The sequence below is a fragment of the Peromyscus maniculatus genome, chromosome 9 (assembly GCF_049852395.1).
Source record: "Peromyscus maniculatus bairdii isolate BWxNUB_F1_BW_parent chromosome 9, HU_Pman_BW_mat_3.1, whole genome shotgun sequence".
Taxonomy (NCBI): domain Eukaryota; kingdom Metazoa; phylum Chordata; class Mammalia; order Rodentia; family Cricetidae; genus Peromyscus; species Peromyscus maniculatus.
Genome location: NC_134860.1, coordinates 10,674,788 through 10,693,319, shown reverse-complemented (window position 1 = coordinate 10,693,319; position 18,532 = coordinate 10,674,788). Strand labels below are relative to the sequence as shown.

At 45.8% G+C, this 18,532-nt stretch overlaps 1 protein-coding gene across 1 annotated transcript in view; it reads right to left on the bottom strand.

Annotated features, from left to right (window-relative positions):
* The window catches only part of Antxrl (ANTXR like), a 29,413-nt gene extending 13,267 nt beyond the window's left edge, over nucleotides 1-16,146 (bottom strand). The window contains 10 exon segments of the mRNA XM_006976741.3: nucleotides 3,209-3,269; nucleotides 3,351-3,431; nucleotides 3,798-3,866; nucleotides 3,942-4,021; nucleotides 5,289-5,322; nucleotides 5,426-5,507; nucleotides 6,199-6,270; nucleotides 7,770-7,841; nucleotides 15,649-15,933; nucleotides 16,035-16,146. Coding sequence (XP_006976803.2) covers nucleotides 3,209-3,269; nucleotides 3,351-3,431; nucleotides 3,798-3,866; nucleotides 3,942-4,021; nucleotides 5,289-5,322; nucleotides 5,426-5,507; nucleotides 6,199-6,270; nucleotides 7,770-7,841; nucleotides 15,649-15,875 — 778 coding nt within the window. The 5' untranslated portion in view covers nucleotides 15,876-15,933; nucleotides 16,035-16,146.
* Between the last annotated feature and the right edge of the window lie 2,386 nt (nucleotides 16,147-18,532).

The following is an 18,532-nucleotide window of genomic DNA, read 5'->3' as shown; positions in this document are numbered from 1 at the left end:
ACAAACTTCAAGTTCTTTAATACCACATAAATAATCACAAATGGACATATTCCATACCCTATACAAAGCAGCACACATGATTTATTCCACACTCACAGTTGTACACACATAGGATTCTTATATAGCAGATAGCATAAATACATGCCATAAATCTCATAAATACATACTAGACACTACATGCCACATTAAAACTCAGACATGTAGCACATATCATAGAAACACAGAATGTGGTACATACACATTATATACCCTTCTATACCACAATACATCACAACACAGAACACCCAACATGCATAGCACATCATATATCAGATGTTCTCCTCCCATGCCTATTGAACCACTCCCTCCACAGCCCCCTCACAACCCATAACATATTACATATACCATGCACACACTGCTCACACACATCCATCAAAAGCATACTTACCACACACAAGACATCTCTACCAGACAGATCACAAACACATCTATACCACACAGATACCATAAATATTCACTTTCCCACATATTAAACCACACATGTGCCCTCCTTCCCTTAATATTCTTCCAAAACTCTCTCATGTAGCAGAGACAAGACATAATACATACATGCATGCATGCATACATACATACACACATACATACCTTACCACAGAAGTATTACATGAAGATGCTCTACCTACAAAACATACACAACATACACAGAACATGTCTTTTATACAAACTACTCCAGCTCAGTTTTCCATACATATACTACACAAAAGATCACACTTACACATTCATCCATCATATATACTCACACACATACCACGTATGTCATAAACACATAACATACACACACAATCCAAATTTCCTGTCCACCCACATTTCTACATAGAAACACGTGTGCACAGATCACCTATCACCCTCACACAGGAGTATACATGTTAACTACCTTTCTCATTACTGCAACAAAATGTCTCATTACAGCAGCTTAAGAAAGAAGGGCTTATGTTGAATCCCAGTTCCAGGGTACAGACCATCATGGAAGTTCAGCATGGCGCAGCTCATATTGGAGCCACTGGGTTAAAAGGGCTTGTGTAGCTCTGCCCTCCTGGTCCTGATTCCTTCAGCACACATAGCCTCTCTTTGGCCAGCTTCACAGCATGCCTGCAGCTTCCTTCAATGGATGATCCATGGTTCCAGTATCTCCAGCATGCTGGGGTCCACTGCAGCATAGGCTTCACTTGGACAGCTTTAAGCAAAGGTCTCTTAGGGTCTCTCCTCTCTAGTGCTCTGAGCCTGCTACACATTGGGTGGCCCAAAGAGCTCTCACAAGACTCCATTACCCCTCAGTCTTGCATCTTGTGTGTCTACAAAGCCAGTACCACATGAGTGACATTGTCAATGACATTGGTTTGGGATGCGACAAAGCTAGAGTGGCATTTATATGTCTTGGTTTCTGAATCTGAGAAAACACTTTCCTAAAACGGTACTTTTGAACTGGAAATCCCTTCCGAGTTCAGGCTCCTTCTTTTAAAATAAATTTGCATTTTCACAGGATGGACCAGTTTAATAGGTAGGGGTCTTGCCCTCAGGGCACCTTTCCTAGTGCCCTTGTTCTGGGCAGGGGGTTTCTCTTTAAAGACATTGAGGATTTGAAATAACTACAGGTGCTTTCTCAGTACCAGCCTTGATCACAACCTTAAAATTCGCTCCTTTGCTCCAGTCAAATAGCACATTTTTCATATCCTTTTTGCTCCCATAGATCTCTCTTGCTGTAGATCTGGTCAGCAGTGAGCAATAACCATGTCACTCTTAGTGTTACTGTGTTTTGAGATTTCTTCTGTCAAATAAATAGCCCTTTAAGTTTGGATTCAGCCTCAGTGAAATTCTCAGGACACAAGCACAATACAGCCAAATTTCCAGCCGTAATATGATGTCAATGGCCTCTACCCAGGTATTGATAGTCTTTAAAGGCCTCCACTCTCTGTGTTTCTCTTGGCATACTGGTCTTCCAAACTTCCACTAGAATGACCCGCTAAACTTTGCTTAGAGCATTCTTGGGCTTCTCTGTGCCGATGTTCCAACCTTTTGGACATTTTTCCTGCAAGCTATTTTCAAAGGTTTAAGAACCACACAGTCAGAATTTAGCAACAATACCACTCCTGATACCAGTTTCCTGTATTAGTTACTTTTCTGGTTGATGTGACAAAATACAAGCCACATTAAACTGAAAGGGTTTATTTCAGCTCGCAGTTCAAGATTCCAGTCCATCACATACAGAAGAAGTTCATGGTGGCAGGAGTGTGAGGCATTTGGTCATATTGCATCCACAGTCCTAAAGAATAGAGACATGAATGCCAGTGCTCAGCTCCCTTTCTTCTTTTTATTTATTCATCTTGGAACCTCAGGCCAGGGAATGGTGCTGCCTATACTTGGAGTGGTTTTTCCCACTTCAATGAACCCAGCCAAGAAACTCCCTCACAGTCATGCTAAGAGGTTTGTCTTCTAGGTAATTCTAGATCTTGCCAAGTTGATGATCAATATTATCACATGTGCCACACATATCATGGAAGCACGATGTACAGGATGTACACTCCATACAAACCGCACTCAGAAACAATACCACAGCCATACACACTCATGCAAATGTACGCTGTGGTGATATATTATGTACCCCAATATATTGTGTACCCTAATAAACTTATCTGGGGATCAAAGGACAGAGCCAGTCACTAAATTAGATATAGAGGCCAGACAGTGGTGGCACACACACCCTTAATCCTATCACTCGGGAAGCAGAGATCTGTCCGAATCTCTGTGAGTTCAAGGCCACACAGGGAACAGAGCCAGGTGTGATGGCACACGCCTTTAATCCCAGCACTTGGGATCTCATGTCCTTGCTTGGGAAGCACACACACCTTTAATTCTAGGAAGTGACTTGGCTGTGTGGAGAACGGTGTATAAGGCCTGAGGAGACAGGAACTAAAGCAGTTCACCTGAGACGTTCAGGAATGAGGGAGGACTCAGAGGCTTTCAGTCTGAGGATTCATGGAAACAGGATTGGCTGAGGAGTTGTCGAGGTGAGGTTGGCTGTGGCTTGTTCTGTTTCTCTGATCTTTCAGCTCTCACCCCAATATCTGGCTCAGTTTTTTTTTTTTTTTAAGACTGTATAGCAATTCGTGTTATAGTGCATACTCTCTTGAGTTACACCGTTTGCCCAGGTCTGTGACCCTTTGGCTCTTACCTTTTATGCACACCTTGGAAGGCTCCACGGATAGCACTTCAGTACAGGACTTGGAAACAAGCTGAGAGAGATATGGAATGGACAGGCTAGTAAGTCTCGGAGAAGGTAGACCGGGTCCCCCAGTCTTCCGCACCCCACTTACCATGTCAATGATGTCCTGCAGAGCAGGGAACCCGTTGTCAACCCCAAAACTGTTATTTGGGCTATCTGCGATCTCGATTATCTATGATAGGAGAAAAGTAACTGGTTTGAACCTCCGAGCCAGGAACCAGAAGCATGAGGCTCCCAGACTTGGTTCCCAGACTTGGGGCAGGGACTGTTGCCCTCAGGCTATGGTGACAGGAATGTGTCAAACACTCACTGGCTTTCACTGAAAGCCCAAAAAATTAAGGCATGGGAAGCTCTCCCACCCATTCTACATAGGGGGTTGGCTTACTCAACCAAGTGAGCTACCCTTTTGCAGGGGCTAATTCTAGCCCCCAGGACCTTGGGTAGATGAGAATACCACCTTCTTGGCATTGTAAAGATGTCTTTACAATCTTGCTCTAGTAGACTATGCAGGGGCACTTGGTCACCTGGTCTGAAGTACCTGCTGTTTGTTATACTCATGCACACCCACGGTGTAAACGGTTGCTCCCATTCTCCGAGCTTTGTTGGCCTAAAAGAAAGAAGATGCTGAAAATAACGCCCCAGATGCCAGAGGCAAATGCTGACACTTGTGGACTGGCCTCACCTCTTCCAAGGTCTCCTTATACGAGTGTATCATCAATGGCCTGTCAGTCAGAGCGATAATCACGCTGTTGACACTGTTGCCTGCGGAAGAAGCCAGAAGTGGGTGGGCTTGGCGGGAAAGACTCTGGAGTGGTCCTAGTGGGTGAGGCTGCACACCCAGCACTGTCCACTGCATTAGAGTTGGTTGCTCTTCACTCCTTGGTCTCACAGAGTGACAAGAAGACTTACTCACTACCTATTCTATCGCTTAGGAACCAGAGGGGTCTGAGACTCTACTAGCAGGCCTGGCCTCTTATCCCCTGGCTATGGAACCTCTGCCCTGGGCTGGTGGAGAAGCAGGAGGGCCTTCCTTGATGAGGATGGCCAGTGAGTCAGGTGGAGCCTGGGGCCAGCGTCAGGCTCAACATTAGGAACATCTTACTGTGAACAGTATGCCCAGTGAGCAACGAGCCTTTTAGACATGTAAGAATAGCTTAGTCAGGAACCCCACTACACCCAGGGCTGTGCCTGAGAACCAGAACCCGGTGACATCACCCACTCAAGCTAACTAGACACAGTCCTAGAACCCATGACGCCCACTGGACAGTATATAAGCAGAGACCAAGAGCAATGTTCTGTTCTATACATCTGGAGAAATACCACCTTGATGTGCCCAGTGGCTGGGGAGTTTCTCCCAGGATCCTGACCCTTCAATCAGAGACTTCTGTTAGAGACTATACCAGACCTTCAGCTAAGATACATCACACAGGTGAGGAGTTTTAGGAAGAAAGGCTTAGGACTTGGTGAGGAATTTAGAGTGTGAGCCTTGTGTGATGACCCTCAACATAATAAAATGTAAGTTTTTGTCATACTAACTACTTTCTTGCTGGCCACAAGACTCCATGGCAGAAAGTCTTAGGCACGGGATGACAGGACCTCTCATCGAATTCCCCCACTGGATTCCATAAAGCCTGTAGTCCAGAGGGACACAGGTCTTGGCGGGGCATGGTTGATTCCTGGGCTTAGGAAGCTGGCCAAACAAAGCAAGAGGTAGAAACAAATACTTAGCAGCCAGAGGGAAGCCAAGCCTTGGTTTCCAGCACAGGGTCCCCAGTCTGCTCAGGCCCTGTGTTTTCTTCTTTCTATTTCCCAGCACATCTGTAGGCCAAGGACCAGTGAGAGCAAAGCCTACAGATGACCACACGTAGCCTCCTCCTGAGGGGGGTGCTGTGCTCAGAGGGGTCAGCTGTGCAGAGAGGGGAGCAACAGCTTCAAGAGTCAGACTTGAAGAGATCCAGGGTGTGCACAGAGACTCTGTAGGGGGCCCAGCTCTGTGGGCCCTGCCCCACTGAAGGTGCAAGCGGCTCACCTCCCAAGGTGGCATTTCGGATCTGTTCATTCGCCTGCCATCAAATGAAGAAGAAAACAAAACGGTGATACAGTGAAATGACCTCAGAGGCACTCTACACTGAGCCTGCACCCAGAGGTGGCTGCAGCTGGGTGTACCTTCATAAATCCTTTCTGCATGTATGAACGTCCTTCAGGCACCAGTTTCTGGAGTCTGAAAAGGCCATCGTCGATTGCTTCTCTAAAAGAATAAAAAAGAAAAGCATCATGAAGGACATTGCCAGTGGCTAAACATCTCCAAGCTGTCCCCCGGCCTTGTCCACTGAGCAGACCACCTGGCTGAAGGAGGGCATGGGACAAGAGGCCCTGTCGCTCCCTTCTGAGCTGGGCCTTTCTCTGATCTCCTGAGCACTGAGGCAGGAGGGGCAGGGAATTCGGTGGGTCCCACAGGAAGGCCTGGATTTCTTTGAGTTCATCTATGTTTTTGGGCACCCAGGCCTTGGAGTTTCAGACAGAGACCTTGCCTGTTAATTCCTTGGAGAACATTCTGGGATTTAAGCTAGGGATTCACGGGGGGTACATGCATTCTGAATGGGCAACCCAATGCCATGGTCACCCTCCTCCTGAGTAGTCTATCATTTACTGTGTAGGGCTGAAGGGGGCCATGTCACCTTGCGGAGTGACTGACTAGCTCCTGTCACAGAGCCCTGGCCTGATTCCCTTCCCTTCTAGAAGTATCAGGCCTATGAGTTCTGCTTGAGTACAGGCCCAAGGGTGCTAACAAACTAGGGCTGGGGGTCAGTTTAGGTATATAAGTCCCCTACGGATGGGTGATGCTGGGAGACTCCAGAGGTCTCTACAAACCCCCAGTTTCCTCAAGATCCAAGTGTCCTGGCCACTGGGCTAGGCTTAGGAGTCAGAGCAACACTTACCTGTCTGAGGTGAGTGGCATGAGAATGTCAGCATCTGTTGAGTAGGTAATGAAGGACATCCGCAGTTTAGAGCTAGGGACGAAGCCAGTACACTAGATCATCAGCCTGTCGGGGACCAGACACGCACAAATGCCCTGCTCCCATCCCATCTCTTTTGCACTGGGGACATTCAGAGGTGGGGTGTTAAGGTAAAAATGGCAAAGGATTCTAAAGCCCACGCAGATATGTAGGTCCAGGGAAGAAAGAGAAAGTCAGGACAACCCCCAGCTCCATCCCATGCTTTGACTCTCTTCTTCCTCAGCCTCTTTCTCTTTCCCCTCCCTCTCTATCTCCCCTTCCATCTCTCTTTTCTCCCCTTGTCTTCTATCCTTTCATCTTTCATATGTACACACTCATATCACCTGCTATGAACAGGCAAAGAAGCTCCCACACTCTCCCATAGGGGCATCATCATCCCTGGGCCTGGATATCAAATTCTTGGTATTTCTAGCACCTTTCTTCACCCTTCCTGCCTCCAACTCAAGGAGATCACTCTCTGTCTGGGAAACCCTTCACACACACACACACATACACACACACACACACACACACACACACAGCCCCCCCTTCCTCTCTCTCCCTATGGCTCACAGTAGGAGAAATCAGATCCCCTTGGCTTAGCATGATGTCTGCTGTGGCTTTGTCCCTAAGCTGCCTGTGGTCCTCTTCTCCCAGCCTTTCCTGAGTTACCTTGACTCCTTAGTCTAAAGGAACACCCACTTACTGGGGGTAACTGCTATAGTTTGAGTTGGAAACATCTCTCACAGTTCCATGTTTTCAGCATTTGCTCTCCATCTGGTAAAACTATTTTGGGTAGCTATAGAATCTTGAAGTGGCATCTAGCTGGCCGAAGCAGATCATCAAGTGCAGACCATTGACAGTTATAGTCTGGTCCCTGTCCCTGCCATTAGCTTTCTTCTTCTTGGTCTACCACGGTGTGAATAGCCTCTGCTATGGTCTACCATGGTGTGACTAGCCTTGGCTACACGTTCCTCTTGCCATGCCTGGGAAGGGTAGACTGAAACCCTCTGAACCTCTGAGCTATAGACACCTCTCTTAAGTTGTGTCCAATAAGTATTGTGATCACAGTAATGTCACCCTCTGACCCTGTTCATTCTCTGGGCTTGAGGACTCAGTTCACATTTCCAGTTTCTCTAGGACCCTGAAACTTTTATCTGAGGGCTGCTGCCTTTCTTTTGCCTTTTCATGACAAGCTCCCCAATCCACTCCTCTGGCCCTGAGCATCCTATACTAGGTGTAAGTTAACACCTACCATGACATCCTTCCTTTCTACTCTGAGGAGTCCAAGAGGGCAGACTCTGTCCCTGTACTACACCTAACCCCAAAGCAGGATCAGCCAGTGCTGCAGATACCCCACTGGACTCTGCCCCCCATGTTAGCACACCAGCCTGGATCTATGTGCCATCTATGAAGGAACCTCATGTCCATCAAGTCTAAGAGACATGCTCTTTGTCTCTCAGAGGGCTACTCCCTTGAAGCACAGAGGAGACAAGAGCCAGGAGAAGCCATACTTCTGGAATTTCTTCACCAAATTCTCCGTAAATGAATAAACGTGCTTCCAGTGTTTGGCCGCAGAGCCTGACCTGAAGACAGAGGAGACACATGTCAAGGTATGACATAACATCATAGGGTAGGGAGGGGGTAGTTTCAGCCTTCCTAGTCTTCCACTGGGTGCCATGGTGGGTCATCATGAAGGGTGACTTTCCTCAGGGCCAGTAGTGAACAGAAGGTAGCCAAACAGCCTCATCTACTGAGACTGTGAGGTCCCAAGAAGGGCCTTTAGTGGCTCACCACAGTGCCTGGTTATGCTGGGTGAGGGCTATGTAGTCTCACAATGAGGGAGGATGTCTTGATTGGAAGAGCTACCCAGTGTTCTGGTGTGTGAGGCTCTCCACCCTGCCTCTACTGACTTTTAACTTGCCAGTTCTTAGGCCTGTCCATGAATAGGTGGAACAGGGTTAGTGGCACCATTGTCATCAGAAGGCGGGACACTAGGAAAAGCCTAGAGGGTGACCCGGGCTTGGCCTATAGTTCCTTCCTCGAACTCTTGGGTTCTTAGGGATGAAGGTTACTCCTCAGGTGAGATCACTCTTTGGTTGTGGAACATCTGGGGCACAGGTTGGGTCTTGAGGGTTGTAGGTCTTCCAAGCTCTTTGCTTTTTGGTTGGCCACCATGGCACACCAGTTGCAGCTGTCATGTCTTCCTCACCAGGGTAGACTGGACCATTGAGCCATTTATAAACCAAATAAAAGCTCTCCATTGTTTTCTGTTTGTCTGCTTTACAATAGTTACACCATCAAGGGGCAGAACCCAGATCTTCCTTCAAGTCTCATGGGTGGTTTATGCATTTAGGTGACTCTGCAGTGTTTAGCAATTACCGGGCAAGCTTTGACTCTGAAAACCCATCCACGACACAAACTTTGCCATGAAGAATTGTCAGACAGATGTATTCTTTCCCACTCTTCCCCACATTAGAGAAATACAAATAAAGTCTGTCAAGTATCCTGTCACAGTGATAAGGGAAGTAACAGATAGCCACAGATTCCATACATTCCTCCATATTTCCCAGCATCCACAGCAGAATGAAGGGAAATTCCTGGGCTTTGGCTATGATGGCCCAGTGCTGGGGGCAGTTATGCTTCACAGCGTCCTGAGCATCCTGCAAAGCCTGGCTGTCCTGAGCCAAGATCAGCATTTCTAGCAGGTGCTGCCAAAGAAGGCAGCTGCAGATCTGCTCATTTCTGCCCTGGGGTTGTCATTTCCAATTAGTACAAGAGCCAGGGGCTGTCCCATCAGGACTCTGAGATCCCTGGGCCTATTTTCTCCTGCTCTGTCCCTGCACGCAGAGTAAACAGATGAAGAGTGGTTATAAATGTGTATGAAGAAATGAAGCAGGACACGGATCAGCTTCCGACCACTAGAGAACCCAAACAGCTGCACGAGATAAAGGAGTCAGTAAAGGGTATGAGAACGGAATTCAGCGAAGAGATAGAAATGCTGAAGGGGAACCAAAATGAAATGCTGGAAACTAGGGAAACTAATAAGTAAATGAAATACTCAGTGGAAAGACTCACAAACAGAATGGATTACGAGAGGACAGAATATGAGGGCTTGAGAAAAGCATAGAGAAATGGAAATATTCAATCAAGGATAATGATAACATTTAAAAAAGTGAACATGTGCAATCATTGGGACAGCATAAAAAGGCAAAATCTAGGAACTAGGGGCATAGAAAATAGAGAATAATCTCAAACAAAGGCATAGAAAATATTTCCAAAGGGCTGGACATACGGCTTAGTGGGTGAACTGGGTGCTGTGTAAGTGTGAGGACCTGAGTTAGGACTCCCAGACCTTTCATAAGAATTCAGGAAAGTTGATTTTTTTTAATTCTATTCTGAACACAGTAGAATAAAACTAGAAACCAGCCACAGAGAATCTCAAGAAAATACACAGACACATGGAGATTTAACAACACACCATACTAAACAACAATACTCATTCAATACCGGGCCATTGAAGCAATTAAAAAAAATTCAATCAAAAAGTTCTAGCGATGACTAGAAACAAAATCATAATGTACAATGATACAATAACCTACATGATACAATAAAAACAGCCTTAAGAGGAAAGTTCATAGCTATAAGAGTCTAACTGAAAAACCAGACCAATTTCACATGAATAATAATACATCTTAGGACCTATCAAGCCAACCCCCTAATTAATAGATGTAAAAAAAGAATTAGGAGTGGGACAGTGATTAATGAATTATAAATAGAAATGAAAAAAATCAATGGGAAAAAAGAGGGTTTTGTTTGTTTGTTTGTTTGTTTGTTGTTTTTTTTTTTGGAAAAAATAGATCCAAACTGACAAAATTAGATTAAAAGGGAGACATTACAACAGACACCAATGCAATTCAGGAAAATTTTAAGGTATATATTCCACTAAGTTGGAAAATCTGAATGAAATGGATGGATCTCTAATGCATATGGCCTACCAAGTTAAATCAAGATGAATTAAGAAATTTAACCAGATCTAAAACAAGCAATGAGATTGAAACTGTAATTTAAAAAAAAATCTCCCAACTGAACAAATTTAAGCTTAGATGAATTTACCATAGGATTCTACTAGATCTTTAAAGAATAAACACTAATCTTTTCCAAATCATTCAATACCATAGAAAAATGAAGAAATGCTTCCAAATACTTTATACAAAGCCATTATTACCCTGATAATATAAACCAGAGGATGACAAAACAATAAAAAAGATAAAATTACAGACCAGTACCCATCAATGACTACAGATATAAAAATTCTCAATACTTGTGAACATATCAGAAAGATCAGCATCATGATGAAATTGGCTTTATTCCAGAAATGCAGGGATAGTTTGACAAATGAAAATAAATAAAAATAATACACCATGTAAGTGGACTCTAGGACAGAAGTCACATGATCATCTCAATACATGCAGAAAAGATCTGACAAAATCCAACATCACTTCATGACAAAAGCCCTGAAAACACAGAGGTGATATATCAAAACATGACGAAAACTCTACAATAAACCTACAGATATCATGCCGGTAAATGGAGGAAAAACCAACATTCCCACTAAGATTAAGGACAAAATCCGGGTATCCTCTTTGCACTCCTGTTTGATATAACTGACAGAAACCTTAGCTAAAGCAATCAGACAAGAGGGAGAGAGGGAGGCAGGGATGGGAAAGAGAAAGGCGCGTGCCCTTCTTTGCAGATGGTATGAGTCCCTGCACAAAACCCTCCAGGGTCCTCTAGAGAACTCTTAAAGCTGCTAAACACTTTCAGCAAAGTGGCAAGATACACTGTGTAAAATCCAGCATCCTTCTTAAACACCAATTGCAAACTATGAGAAAGAAATCGAGGAAACAGCTGTATTCACAATTGCTTCAAACAAAAGCCTTGAAATACACTTGTCCACAGAAGTGCTAGAGCACAACGTAAATATTGAGACGTGGAAGAAAGAAATTGAGGAAGATATTGAAGATGGAAAGACATCCTATGCTGGTGGATTAGAAGAATTTAGCATTGTATAAACGGCAGTCCTAGAAGAAGTAGTTTATAGATTCAGTGCAATCTCCATCAAAATTTCAATGCCATTTTTTCCATAGAAATAAAAAAAAATCTTTAAATTTCTGTGGAAGTGTAAAAGACTTGAAAACACTGTAAAACTACAAAACGCATAAAAACTGGCAAAAGAACAATGCTGGAGATATCAGCATATCTGATTTCAAGTTATACTGTAGAGCCATAATAACAAACAAAAAACAGCATGGTGCTGGCACAGAAACCAGACACATTCATCCGTGGAACAGACTAGAGCACCCACTGATAACCCCATGCATCTCCAGCCACCCGAGGACTTGACAGAGGCACCAAAGCCATACAGTGGAGAAACAGCCTCATTAACAAACGGTGCTGAGGATCTACGTGTAAAAGAATAAAAGGAGAACCATGTGTCTTTCTTTGCACAGGAACCAACTCCAAATGGATGTGAGACCTTAATGTCGGACTGGGAGCCCCGAAGCTGCAGGGGGAAAGTAGGGAAAACACCACAAGATACAGGCGTAGGGAGGGACTTTGAATGAGGCTCCCATTCCTCAGTAAATAAAGCCAACAATCAGCAAGTAGGACCATAGGAAATGAAAACGCCTCTCTATAGCAAAGGGAATAGTTAATTTGATGAAAATGTAACCCACAGAGAACAGGAGAAAATCTTTGCTAGATAATCATCTGACAGAGGATTCCTATCCAGAACAGACAAGGAGCTAAGTACCTAACCAACAGGACAACAAGCCTCCCAGGTAAAAGGGTGGTGGTGGTGGCCGAGGAATTGAATAGAGAATTCTCAAGAAGAAGGAATTCAAGTGACTAGTAGATAAAGTGTTCACCATCTTTAGCCATCAGGGAAGTATCAACTAAAACCACCTGGAGCATCTACCTCTATCCTATCAGAATGGCAGTCACCAGAAACCAGCACTAGTTAGGGCTGGTGAGGGGGTAAAGAAAGGGGATCCTTGTTCACTGTTGGTGGATTATAAACCACTGGCAGTGCTATGGATGTTAGTATGGACATTTCTCAAGAAAACAACAACAACAAAAACTAAAGCAAAAAATACTATGCACCCAGAAATACATGTATGGGCATATACTCAAAGGACTCTCTACCCTACCACAGAGATACTTGCTTATCTTTGTTCCTACCACAGAGATACTTGCTTATCTTTGTTCATTTTCCCTCAATAGCAGGGAAATGGAACCTGTCCAGATGAAAACATGGCATATATACACAGTGGAATTTTCTTCCATCATAAAGAAAAATGAAATTATTGTGACTCCCATGCTACTATTGAACTATATGCCTTGCCTGGCAGGTCAGTAGTGCCCAGTGCTGGATAAATATCCCTAATGTTTTCCCCCTTCATCAGGCTGAATAGCACCTTGTAGGGCTATGAAAGCTATACATCAGAGAGAGAGAAAGAGAGAGAGAGAGAGAGAGAGAGAGAGAGAGAGAGAGAGAGAGAGAGAGAGAGAGAGAGAGAGGGAGGGAGTCTTGGTCAGTTCAAGGTTGATTTCTCTGTGTCCTATAATGACAGTATGTGATGTCTTCAGCAATCAGGTGGACAGCCAAGAGAAATGGCAATAGCTTGTGTTGTTTTGGGTACCTCTGGGGGTCCCCAAACCAATAGCTTATGGAGAGGTATCCATGTCTGGCACTGAGATTTTCATGTAATAACCCATGTCTTCTGTGAGCAGCATTGCTCACCAGTGTGGGGTACCTTGTTCAAACTTCTTTTAAGGTATGTGAGTCCTAGCTTCTAGTTTTTATGTGTGTGCATCTATGTGGGAGTGTGTGTATATCCTAAGAAATGAGAAAGAGGCCCATGAGAAGGGAAAAGGAGGCGTTAAGGGGAAGGGGGAGGGTAGTAGGAGGGTAGGAGAGCCCGTGTACCCATGAAATGTGGAAGCAGAGGGACGTGGAAGGGAAGAGAGTCACCGAGGGTAGAAAGGGGGCAGAGTAGGGGGTCGGGGAGAGGAGTCGGTAAGGGTAGGAACAACTGAAGAGACACTAGCCCACTCGAGCACGTGGCCCTGGCAGGCCTTGCCCTTCTCCCCCACTCCCTCTGCCTGCTAAAAACATCAGATAACGTTCCTAAAGCTGGCCACCAGGGTCCATTCCCTTATTCGGTCACTTCCTCCTCCTGAGGCTGACTAGCAAGGTCCAGCTATCAAAGTATTGAAGTCCAGCAATCAGAAGTCCCCTCGAGGTCACCTAATTAAGATACCCAATTAAAATCAAACACCTCATCCTAACACAGGGGTTCCCCCTTTACCTTTATAAACTGCCATTTGCCTATGGACCACGTCTGTCTCCTCTCTATCCAGGGGCGGTCCTTTGTGCCCCCACCTCCCTCTCCCCCAGGACAGATACCCCCTTCTCCCTCATCCTTTATCTCCTGTCGTCTTTGTCTCTTAGTCCCTGCCCTTTGTCCCTCTCAGGGAAAAAATCTCCTTTATGCTAAGAACTTGGTCTTGCGGTGTCTTTATTCTATACGGAAAAAAAGAAAAAGCCTTAAAGAAATGTGACACTCTGCAATCTGATTAAAAAGTAAAATAAAATAAAATAAAAACTTGAAGGGTGGGCCAGAGGTGGGCTATCTCCCTCAGAGTTACTGGTCAGGGAGGCCCCCAAAGCGACACAGGCACTTGCCATTGCTCTTAGCTTCCCATAAGAACTAGATGCTAAGACCCTATTGCCAAAGACACCATACACTCCAGAAGAGGGACACAGAGAAATCAAGCAGGAACTGCCCTGGAAGTTACCTCCCTTGCTGGCTAGTCCCCACCTTGCCGGGAGGTCTATGCAGGCTATGGGAGAAATTGTCAGCTCACTCAGCTGTGGAACCTGTATGCCACACTACCGGCCAAGCAAGCCTTGTGCCCATTAATGCAACTGAAGCAGGTCTGTTAGGGATGACCAGTTGCCTTCTGGTTGCATGTGAGTCCTATCTGGTCATGAAAAACCTAGTCAAAAGCCTGGGGCAGAGGAGATCATGGACTTCAGTGGGGAAGCTACTGCTGGTCTTTTGCTGGACGGCTACAATGTGCCCATTACACTTCCGTCTAAAAAACTCTGTTACCTAGAATGCCTGCAGATTACTGCCACGACCAATGCTTTTGTCTGTTTGTTTTTATCAATGAGCAGCAGCAATTGCAGAAGCTCATAACTGATTAAAGAGAAATGACTGCTTCCAAGTTGAATGAGTCAAACACTCAGACAAAATGAAACATTTATATTACACCCTCTAAGGTCAAGGGAATATCACCCAAGATTGGGTTAAAAAAAAAAAATCAAAAGCTGGCATGACATGGCTGTTGAATGCTTGAAATCACAGCAGCTAGGATTGCCTGCCCAAGATCTCCATAAGACCAGGGTCATCAATACTGTTATGGGACCAACCCTCCCCCCCCCCCCCCCGAGGGTTTATTTGTGGTTAATGGCTGCTTGGAGAGGGAGAGAGAGTTTCTCCAGTGGTGTAACCACAGCTTGGGCGCCCATGCTCCTGCAAACGACCTAATGAAGCTCACTGGGTCATTAACAAACAAATAAACCCGGAAGTAGAAGGGAGATGGAGTAGGGGGTTAGTGGGGAGGGGAGTGAAATGGCGATGAAGTGGTAAAAATACATTTCATACGTGGATGGAAATAAAGGAGAAAAATACCAACAAGTCATACGGCTGAACTCGGGAGATCAGAGTGGAAACATGTTTTCCCATCTTATAGAAATTAAGAGCACATTGCAAATTTCTGTAAGTCAAGAATTGGATACTTAGATGGGACACCACCAGAGAACCCCGAGCCTCTCTCTGGCTCTCAGATCCAGTCTCCAGTCCCTCCCTTGACAGCCAGGAGGGGTCTAAAGACCAGTTCAGCTTACCTACCACACAGAAAAAAGAGACCCTCCCCAGGATAGGAATTGTCCACGGCTCTTGCTTTGGGAGAAAGAAGCTGAATCCTTAGGGCAGTCAAACCAAGATTATTCTGAGCAGCAAGGCTTGAGAGTGCCCACAGCGGCAGTGGCAATCTCCGAGGTCCCTCTGTGAGTAGTTCACATGGTAGAAAAGGTGCCTCCCAGTAGCCCCTGGGCCTGAGGGGTATGGTGACCAGATCAGGGTCAAGATGCTGGGGACAGAGCCATCTAGAAGGCCCGTGTTGGCCTCCCTGTATTCAGGAAGTCTGTGACAGCAGCCTACATCCTGGGGTCTGGCCACAATGATCTTGCCTGTCCTGCAGAGTCAGACCTACCACTGATGCCCAAGGGCTCTTTAGGGACCGTGCAGGAGGGAAACTCACTTGTCCAGGATGAAGTAGAGGTCGAAAATACCCTGACAGTCCTCTTCAGCTCGACCCTGGCGCAAGTTTTGCCTCATGTGTTGGATCTGGCGTTGGTTGTACGTTCTGAAGCCTTTGCCCAGGCGGGGGAAGAGTTTCCAGCCAGGGCCATGGTATCGGAGGCTCCCAGCTGTAACAATGTGAGGAGGCAGCAGGAGCAGGAGCAGAAAGAGTGCGGAGCAAGGCATGGGGGCCTGAGAATCCCTATGGTCTTCTGTCCCTGGGACCTCACCAACTCTTGGCACGCTGTGGAAGGTCACATGTAGGCTGGAGGACAGCCACTCCCGGCCTCTTCCCCCACCACCCCTGCCTGAACCCAGGGCTTGAGGACCACCGCTGTGTCCTACCGCCAATGGCAGCACTCCACCTGGTACACTCAGAGCACGGGGACTGGGGAGGCAGCTGCTGGGGGGTACCCTTCCCCCAACTACCTGCAGAGCCCTTCCCCCACCTTGGGACAAAACCCCCTGGGGTTGTGATGGGCAGGAAGGTTGACATGGTGACTTTGTGACCTGCCCCTCTGCTCAATGCCTTTATGCTGAAGTGTCAAGTGGCAGTCACAGGCCCTTGGCAGGAGGCTCAGATGAGGCCTCCTGGTCTCCAAGCCCAGCCCCTCCCACGGCATCCTTAGGGGACACCTCAAGGAACCCAGGTGTTTTGTTCATTGAAGAGATGGCTGAGCTCACCAGTTACTGTGGGTGAAGAGATCAAGACACCAAGGGTCAAGTGTGTAGGAAGTGGGAGGCCAATTGTGGGACCCGGAATCAGCAGTCAGTGTCTGGTTTGAAACAGAGATGGAGACTGTGTGCTACTGCTAGGGTCCCCTGTGAGTGGAATGGTTCACCCCTCCACTGCCACCGGACAAGCTGCCCAACTGATGGCCTAACAGAACCATTTTATTGTCATCTCAGGTGAAGTGGGTCAGACCCACAGGAAAGGTGGAGTGGGAGGCCCTGGGGAACTAGGGAGTCCCGAGCACTAGGAGACACTGGAGTTGTCTGGAAGTTTCCTCATTGTCCTCTGTGGCACCAGAGCTGAGGCGCTCCAGAGTGGGGTTCCATTGGGAATGTCACGAAGCCCTAGCTTGTGGTCCTCCCTGTGACTCGGGCCTCTTCACAGCATCAGTGGGCATGACTTTCTTCATGGAGGCTCAGAGCTTGAGAGGACAGTGTGGGCAGTGAGTGGTTTGAGATGTGGCGCCCTTTATGACATCACTTCACCAGGCATGGGGTCACTGATGCTGTCTTCCTGTCAGACCCTCACCAGTCTGTCAAGGTCCGGAGAGGAGTGTGGGTGGGCTCGCCCTCCACTTCGCCCTTCTGCACAGAATACCTGGAGTGCTAGAGGGGGCATGGTGTGGAGAGGTGGTGCCAGTGCCAGAAAACCGCATTCAAAAGGGATCCCGACCGCCCAGAGTGTGAGGGAAACCATGTTTAGAAATTCCATGATTACTTTTCTTTTTGTGACTGTATGCTCATAAAAGTCATTAAGAATGGAAACCTTTCCTCTAATTAATTCTAAAATCTCAATATATACAACATAAAGTTTACAAGGGATAGCACTGGGTCTATGGAAATCTCGTGTTTTCTTTTGCTGTTGTCTTTAGTGACCATCTCAAGTAATGTGTTGAAATTGATCAGATTTAGGATACTTGCTTTATCACATTAGAGTTCTCGTCACATCTTCCAGGACATTTCTTATGTCATACTTTTATAGTTTTTCCCATTGAATAGGTATCTCTTAGACTGCGACTTTAGTCTGCCTTTTATTCATTCCTAAGTGGACTGGCCATCTGTTCACGTGACCTGGGCATTTGTTTCCTTCTCTGAAGAGGCTGTGTGTATGTGTTCTTTCTCCATCCAGGGTGTTTAATCCTGTCATATTTACATTGTGTATCCTGAACACCAGGTCTTTATCAGATGTGGCAATATCTTCTTCCAGTGTGTGGCTTGTTTTTTCACTTATTTTTGAAAAAATAATGCACACATTCTTAGTTTTGATACAGATTGTTTTGAGTTGAATGAAAGGCCCTGGTCTCCAAGGTAACAATACTATATCCTAATGGAAATCTTAAATTACTGGGGGACACATCATTCAAGGGACGACCTCCATCTCTTCCATCATTCCTGGCTCATGAGATATGCCAGCCCCACCAGATGTTGACTGGAAGCACTACTTTTTTAAAAGTCCTGAAAATATAAACTCCAAAGATCTTGGAATTTTCAGAACTGTGAGTCAAAACTTGGGTGGAGAAGATGCTGATGAAACCCCTCTCCTTGCTGAGAGCTATTGGTAGCTGTGGTTGCTGGGGAAAGAATGCTTTCTTGATGGGTGCTGCTTACACTTGAGTGCTGGACCTACACTCACGCACACCTGTGGTTCTAATTAGACTCTGGTTTATAAAGAAAAAACTCATAGTTACAGTTTGAAATTCTTATATTTAGTTTTAGAAACCTAATATTTGAAAAATGTGATTTAAATGGTTACTACTATATAAGTATGTAATATATATATATATATATATATTGTAACAGAACAAATATGTTCTAAAAGATAAACCTATCTTTTAAAAATTAATTGCTTCAGGTGTTTTGTTATGGTGCCACAAAGCTAACTCTCACACAGATGGTCACTTTCCACCCTTTTCCTGCTCCCAAGGAGTTGTGTTCCTGAGCATCTTCAGATTCTCCGGTGCTGTGGAACTTGTCCTAACCTGGTACAGGCTGCCATTCTACGTGTGTGGAGTAGGCCTCTCAGAAGGGCAAAGAGGCAACAGGAAGCTTCAGCAAATACCCGGGAGAGTTTCTAGGCCTTGAGAAGACACAGCTCTGGTGGGTGTTGGACT